The sequence below is a fragment of the Bacillus rossius genome, chromosome 5 (assembly GCF_032445375.1).
Source record: "Bacillus rossius redtenbacheri isolate Brsri chromosome 5, Brsri_v3, whole genome shotgun sequence".
NCBI lineage: Eukaryota > Metazoa > Arthropoda > Insecta > Phasmatodea > Bacillidae > Bacillus > Bacillus rossius.
In genome coordinates this window covers 8,426,012-8,434,419 of record NC_086333.1, presented here as the reverse complement: position 1 = coordinate 8,434,419, position 8,408 = coordinate 8,426,012, and the positions used below count along the sequence as shown (strand labels likewise).

General features: G+C 35.0%; 1 protein-coding gene across 2 annotated transcripts in view; it reads left to right on the top strand.

Annotated features, from left to right (window-relative positions):
- Positions 1–1,416: 1,416 nt before the first annotated feature.
- LOC134531573 (sodium/potassium/calcium exchanger 3-like) overlaps positions 1,417–8,408 on the top strand; it is a 157,708-nt gene continuing 150,716 nt past the window's right edge. For both annotated transcript variants that reach the window (XM_063367284.1, XM_063367285.1), the window contains exon 1: positions 1,417–1,571. In XM_063367284.1, coding sequence (XP_063223354.1) covers positions 1,454–1,571 — 118 coding nt within the window. In that variant the 5' untranslated portion in view covers positions 1,417–1,453. The remainder of the gene's footprint in view (positions 1,572–8,408) is intronic.

Sequence of the window (8,408 nt, the reverse complement as noted above, 5' to 3'; positions counted from 1 at the left end):
GTGTTAATTCCGTGTCTCCTGTGTGTACTGTGAGTTTATTCTTTTTCTACGGTGTTTACTGTGTGTTCATTACGTATGTACAGTGTGTGTATTCTGTGTCTTGTGTGTATTGTGTGTGTATTTGCATTATGTTTCCTGTATGTACCGTGTGTACTGTGTTCAATCTGTTTCTACTGTGTGTACTGTGTGTTCATTCCGTGTCTACTACGTGTACTGTGTTTTCATTCCGTTTTCTGTGTGTACTATGTGTACTGTGTGTTCATTCCGTGTGTATTGTGTTAAATGTCAATATAAATATTTTATTTATATGCAGGAAGATTATTTTTTCGATACCTGTAATCAGAACCAGTAACATATTATAAATGTGAATCCTATGTGTGCAGTGTGCATTTAATTACTATGAAACTATGTTTAAGATTATTGATAATTCTATTTTTATTACGAGAATAATATTTAAAACTTGCATTAAAAAAACTTTAATATTTTCTACGCAATTTTTATCTAGGAGTTATATTATGCTATGAAACTTGGTATTACTAAACTGTTTACGCAAATAGAAACAAATTTATTTATTTTTGACTGTAAATTCAAAAAGTAATTTTAGTTTTCATTTAGTAGTTATTCCTAATGCCGCTAAGTAGAAGTGTTTTTAGTAATCCTCTTCTTAATTGGATAAATTCAACTCATTTTGCTAGTGCCTTCATGTAAATAAAAATATGGTTTCAATACAGTTACTGCGTTTGTTTTAATTTAAATAGTTACATGGTCAAGGGGCTCAGATTAGTTCTGCCCTACCTCTATTAGTTACTCTCTTAAAAATGTTCGTTGAATAGGTGTGACATATGCAGTTATTATTGTAGGCGCATACATGCAATTTTATTTAAAGTGAAATGGTTTGTTTATAGTATTTGGTAAAATTTATGTCGGAAACAAAAATAATTTTCAAACAATTTTTTAACGAAGAAAATAAAATTATGTCAAAAATACCAATAAAGGCCTTTTATATGACTCAAAAAGCAGTACGCATCAACCAAAAAGTTTGCCGTAACAACAGAAAAGTGACGGGAAAAATGAGAGTAACTGGAGTCACAACATTCAAACGCCGAAATATTGTGGTCAAAATGTCTCCCAGTCGTAAAAGCAAATGGCACGAGACAGTAAAAATTGTATTCTGAAATTCAACGATAACAGCTGAGTGAGCAGGATGCAATGCAACTTTTATTTTTTATATTTTACTAAAAATAATGTTATATGCACAAGAAGGCAGAGTGTGTAGGCAATATGAGTGGGCGCTAGCCTTGCTCAGATGACCACTACAATAACATCACGTGCTGCAAATCACATGCGGCGATAAGACGCGGAGGCGGACTATGATAAGCGGCAGCAGGTGGTCGATAAAGAGAGTTGACCACTCCGCGCAGCTATTGATAGCGTGGTCGAACGTACTCTCACCATGCGATCCAACTACGCCAAAAACGCGATTTATTGTAGGCTGCTGCTGCTGGTGGCTGTGCCGACCTTGTACTACGTGGCTGTGGGACCAGCGCCGCGCCCTGCACCGCAATACACAGGTAGGTAAGCTACGTGGCCATCCACCTTAATAACATCTGACAGTATCTGTCCATCGCCCAGTTGCTGCTGGTTGCAGTTCAGTCGCTGTACTACATGGCCAAGAGACTAGCTTAGAGCCATCACTAACACACATAGATAAACCACCTGGCCATACATTTGTTAACTCACCTAAAATCTTCTGTCGGTAGCTGGAAAATGTATGTACCGGGACAGGAGAAGCAGCTGAGAAGTTGGTACTCTAATTGACTTACTGACAGCATAAAGTTTAGGCGAGGGTTGGGTGAGAGAAGCCTGGGTTAGAACAAGAAAATGGTATGAATAGGCAATCCTAGAATGCGATCTTCTACTGGGGGACATCATCATGGACGTAGGCCAGCAGACGATAACGTTACGAATACATCGATTCTTTACTAAAACGGAGAACTAGTTTGGCACCATATTATTACTATTACATTTTGAGTTAGGTTGTTCGTAAACGAATTGCAGAACCTTTTTCAAATGAGAGTTAACTTGGAAAGACTCATGACACTACGTGAAATCAAGACATATATTACTCTTAAAAAGGAATAATATAATATTGGATTGTCTCAAATATTATTCAATTTTAAAGGAATGCATCAATAAATTAATTAATTAAGTTTAAAAATATTGAAAATAAACCTATTTAACAGTTATGTATTACACATAACCCCATTATAATATATGTATATTATCTTATTGCATGGGAGTAGTAGCTATATAAAGGTCCTATGTCTGAGCCCTAGGTTCTGGGTGTGGTATCAGTTTCGATGGTGGTGTCTGCCAACTTGGATTCTGACGTCACTGCGGCCATCTTGGATGACCTTGAATTTTACCTGTGACCTTGACCTTGATCTTCAAACTTTTCCAATAATGACACAAACTTTTCCTCTAATTCACCAAAATCGGGTAAAATTACTAGGTTTTTTGTAAAAATATTTTAACCAAAAAAACTCAAAAAAAAAAGGAAAAATAACAGGAAAAGGATGATGAGCTTCATAATATTAAATAAACTATACTTTGTTGTTTTTCCTTTATAATTTGCTTATTTAATTGTGTTTGGGATTTTAGGTTGAAGTATTTAATAATAATACGGGAAACACTAGCTTTTACATAAAATGAGAATGTAGCTATCCATGAAATTGAAAACGATATAGAATAATGTGAAACTCCCAAGATGAAAGATTGTGATAAATCACTGACAACATATATGTGGAAACGATATGATAAAATGAATAATATTGATACAGCTCATGGTAACATTGGTGATAGATATGATGTTAATAACTTTAAAGACTGTGATAATGTCATGGACTCAGAGAATTTAAGAATATTAATAACAAATATGTAACGAAATTGGAAGCAGTAGCATACGAGACATATTGTACATTGAGAGACAATTATAATGATTGGTAAATAGGGTTCAACTTCTACTTGGATGCTGAAAATCAAAGAAATATAGAGGCTACTAAGAATTGCGGGTTTTCTTTAGAACAAAATGAAATTTTGTTTGATCTGGTGTATATTGTCGCGGGTTGAAATTTTGCAGGGTTGTTGAAATCAAATTTAGGGACTTTACTGACGGGACTCTGGGCTGGCTGCTCTGTTCACTCGTCAGCGCAAGTGGCGTGACCATGTAATTGGGGCACGGGGCCGGCGCGGCGCGCTGCGGGCTTGCAGAATTTTGTTTGTTTGTTTGGCCGCGCGCTGGCGCAGCCACGGGCCGCAGTTACTGGGGCGCGCTGTCGTAACAAGCCGCGCGGTGTGGCCTGCACATTGGGGTAGAGGGGGGGTAGTCTTCCCAGATGTTCTAGTTAGTTGTTTAGTAAATTTGACTTCAATAACGAGCTTTTGTTATGGTAGGCGCGGCAGGGCGCGCGAATTTAAGCGCAAGTGAGTGGTGACTCGGGGCTCACTCAGGCGGAGGCTATGCGTCTCACCTGTGGTCACGAGTTGTTAGTTCGTTCGTGATGTAGGAATTCAAGCTTTCGGGCGGAAGCTATGGTCGACGCCAGAGGCCACGAGTCGTTTAATTTAAGTTAGGTCATAATGTAGTCGTCAAGCTTTCGGGCGGAGGCTATGGCCCTCGTCAGGGGTCACGCGTCATAGTTTTTAAAATGTAATGTTCGTTCGGGATTTCAAGGGCAGGAGAGGCCCCTACGTTATTTTTTTAAAGTAATCGATCAAGAAAGGCTTTTCGGAAAATGTGAGTATGGACTTATCTTTGTTTTAATTTTAAGTATTAATTATGATTTGAGGTATTCGGAAGGACTAGGGAAGTGTTTAGTGAAGTTCTCTCATTCTCTCTCTTGTAAGGTCGTTCAATCGTTAAGGAAGTAAAGAGATTATTGTTTTAAATTGTAATCCTGCTATTTAAATGTTCTTTAAAATGATGTTGAGTATTTGACTTTAAGAATAAAATAATTTTAATTAAGTATTATGTTATTTTGCAAAATCTCCTTAGTTCAGCTCTCACCAGACATCCTGTACGGGATGACGAACCTATGATCCTAGGTACAGTAAAGTATTTTATGAAGTTAAGACTAGTTGATGCCAAGCGAGTTGTTTCTATGTAAAGAGCTACGATTCTCGCCCCCCCCCCCCTCTGAAGGTGGATCGTGACAGAAATGGCGGTGGCACCGGCTAGGTGCCACGTGACAGAAATGGTGGAGGCGCCGGGTAGGTTCTATTTCTGGAGAGAGAGAGAGGTAGATTTTTATGTTTATTATTAAGTTAGTTTCAGCTTCTGATAGCAGGTTATTAAGAGTTTACTTGAGGAGAGGATTACGGAATTTTAGTCTATAGTGGAGGAAGTCTTTGAGATTTTTTTTTTTTTGACGTAACAGATGTTTATTTGAGGATACTTGTAAGGATAAAGTTTATAGTGATAAGTTGTTTTAAGTCGTTGAATTTATTGTAGATTTATATCGGGGATTATTACGTGAGGAGAATACGTTATAAGTTAAATGCTTATTAGAGATAATGCAAGTGGTTTAATTTAATTGAAGTTCATTTTAAGATTGTAGGTTAAGAGAATTATAATTTAAAATAAAGTTTTTTGTCGTAAATAGGAATTATTTTCAAGAGAAGTTTGTTTTGTTTTCGTGCGCGTAGGAGACGAGACGTACGAATTAAATCAGTCGAGGGAAGGATAAACGTTAGAAAGGAATTAAAGAGAAAACGAGAGTTTATGTAAAAGAGAGTTATAGAATTTATAGTGATGTTTTGTTTTAATTAGAAAAATGTTGAGAGTTGTTTCAGAACGACACGTCAGTGGACGTGGCAGAGTGAACACGTGACTGGGAGGTGCTGAGACCTAGCGGAGAACGGAGGAACCGCAAGCGAGGGTTGGCGCACCTGATGGAATTCGGTGACGTCACGGGCTCATACGGAGACGTGGACAGGCCGTGACCTTGTTTTGATCAGCTGTACGGTAACTTAGCGATAAGAAAATAGACTATTGGTTAAATAAATTTAAATTTAAGTGTGTTTTAGGAGAAGAGGAACTTTCAGTATGTAAGTAATTTAATTTAAGAAGTGTATGATGTATAGGCTAGAAGTGTTTCGTTGTAAGTTGTTTATGTTTTTGTTAGTTAAATTCTACCTCGGTTTTAAAAATATTTTTTTGGGATTTGTAAACATTATTAAGGAGGTACACTATAAAATCGATAAGCATTGAGAAAACTGGGAAGGCTAGATTTTGTGTGTAGAGGGAATTTACTCCAAGGGAACAGAGAGACAAAATTAATGTTTTCTTTAAGGCGAGGGACCCTAAGGTGAGGTGTTGTGTCCCTGGGAAGAAAGGGAATTGTAGCGCAGACCATAGGAGATGGGCTGACTACGGAATTAAGGGTCAGGAGAATCCTGAGAGTTGTGAGTAGTTTGGGGCAGGAGTTCCCCATGGTAGTACCGAAGTGGCTATCCTGTATGGGATAGGGTACCATTTCAATGAAGTTTGTTGGTGGGGTTAGAGCCCCCTGTGTAGTGGGCCTATAGCAGATAGGCACTACAGTGAAATTTTTGGTTATTTTGTGAGGTAAATTCCCTGGAGGTTAAGTAAGATTGGATTCAGTTAGGAAGGAGGGAAATGAGAAACATTGCTGTAGAGAGTTAGTGTACTTGCCTAATGTGAAATTGAATTTTACTAAATTAATTTAGGAGAAAGTTTTGTTCGGTAAATAAATAATAATGGAAGATAGCTAGATAATTAATTAATTTTTTTTTGAGTAAGGTGTTTTAAGTAATGAAATAAAATAAGGTGAAGTAATTTGAATAATTGGGGAGGAGTTTCTTTAAGAGTTTAGATAATTGTTTTTGAATTTATTGAGATATTCAGCCAGTGAAGTTTGAGTGTGAGAGATACAGTGAGATTTTAAGGAAATCGGTTGTTTATTAATTAGGACAAATGAGATTTTATGATTAAGAGTCAGTAAGCATAGTTAAAATTTACGACATGATATTTGTTGACAGTTTACAGTTATTAAGGAGAAAACAGAGTAATCTATTTATTTTTATTTTAATGGTTTGAAGATAAGATTATGAATTTTTTTTGGAAGTTTCTTTGGCATGTTGGAATAATTTTTTTTGATTTTTAGAATTTACAGAGAAAATTTAATTGATTTACATTAGTTTGGAAGTATGGAGGTTTAGTGTTCGATTAGCCCTAACTTGATGGTCGGATCTCAAAAGAATGCCGTAAAACCGATAGCCAATTGAGAGGAATGCGGTAGGCGCTTGTGTAGAGAGGGGTTGTGGGAAAACTCCTTGGGACTGATGGCAGATCAGGGGCCCTAAATAGTGTGTGATGCTGTAAAACCAGTGCAGAGAAAGCCTGGTATGCTTAAATTTTTGGGCACAGGTTATGTAAACCTGGGGTTCCATGGGATTTAGTCATGTTAGCTGCTGTGAGACATTAAGATTTCCAGGCTCCATAGTAAATTCAATGTAAATTTTTGTTTTCTTAAAATAATAAATTTGTTTTTAATTTTTTTGAGATATTTGATTTGTAACAGTGAATACAGACCCCGAGGAATAAGAGTTGTCATGATGTGAGAGGAGAAGGTGGTAGGCCTAAAAGGGTACAGGCACCACAGAGGTTATTTGTATTGCATAATTTAAATATAAGGAAACTTGAGAATTTAAAATTTTGTTGTTGGTTTGTACACCCATAAGAAGAGTATAGGCAGAATTTTTATTGTTATGAGATGTCTAATTTAATTGAAAAGAAGAAAGTTTAAAGATGCAAGGTAACATTATTATTGTAATAATTGAAAGAGATTAAGAGGTAGAGAGAAATAGGCAGTTTTTGTTTGTAAGTACTAAAGTTTACATATAGAAATTTAGTAACTAAGAATGAATAATAAGTTAAGTCTAGTGTAAAAGTTTTTTTTAAGTTTGTTAAGTTAAGAGTCACAAGTAAATTTTTTTTTAGAGAGAATGTCTTTGATAGGAAGTATTAGAAACTTATGGGAATTTTAGGGTAACATAAATAATGTAGGTAATGAATAATAAATAGATGGTAGGTCTTAAGTTAGGATTAACATTTGAAGCAAAATTTAATTAAGAAGAAGGAAAATAAATAGGCCTAATGAAAAGAACAAAAAAGGATTTTATGGTAAAGCATTTTTTTTAAGTAATAAACAATGAATAATAATGTTGTTTCAGGGTAATGTGTACTAATAATACAATTTTTTTTTTAGGACCAAAGAACAGGAATTATGTAATTTAAATTAACATGTATTTTTGAAACTGTTACAGATTCCTTAAGATGAGCTGAGCAGCAGTCCAGTTTACAAGATGACAAGAGTTCGAGAGACAAGATACAAGATCACTGAAACAAGAGCCAAGACTGAAGATTCAAGAGAAGAGAAAGCTGGCAGCCATGGACTTACAAGTGGAGATTAATAAGGTCATGTAAAGTTTTATTTTTTTTTATGGAAGACAGTAACTGGAGTTTTTTTTTGTTATAAACATTATTTACAGAACTTTTTAGGTTATAGTAATGTAATGGAACTAGTGAGTTGTGGTAGCTGTCAAAAAGAACTAATACCTTAAGTTTAATTTTTAAAGTTAATTTTCTTAATTTACAGAGGGATTAGTAGTTTTTTTTAAAACCTTATTTAGGTTGGAATTTAAATACAATAGCTTATTATAAATGTGTACGAACAGTTCAAGTTCACAGTACTGATAGGTAGGTCAGATGATCTTATTGATTTTGATGATTTGTTGTTTTGAGTTGATTTTTAAGTGTTGTGAATTAGACAATGAAATAGTTCTGAAAACTTAAATTATTTCAAGCTAAGAAATAGTAAATTTAATTGTAACTCGAAGGACACCAGAATTTACTTTTTTTTGAATTAGTAATGTTTGAAAATTTTATACTTTACAAGAAAGGTTATAAACAAACAGATCGGATGGAACAAGGATGCAGTAAATCACAATTTCAGTTAGAATTATTGATTTGCTTTTGAGGTTATGAAGGAAAAGTTGCTATAATTTAAAAGTTTAAATAAAATGTTTTTTTTTTTTTTTTTTAAATTTGTTTGAAATAGAAAGTTTAAAAGTTAATTAGTCATGATCTAGGTGGGTGATGGGGTGGGAATTGGCCACTCTTTTTCCCTATAACCTCCCTAACATGGCCTTCTATTACATCTAACAGAATAGAAGAAGAAAAATACTTATTATTAGTTAGAATGTTTTTTCATGAAGATACCTGATGAACTTTTATTGTTTGGAAGAATAGAAGCAAGGTTAATCAGATATTTTTACTCAGAAGAAGAAGAAGAAGAAGATAAAGCAGTTTTATGACTCGACAAGCC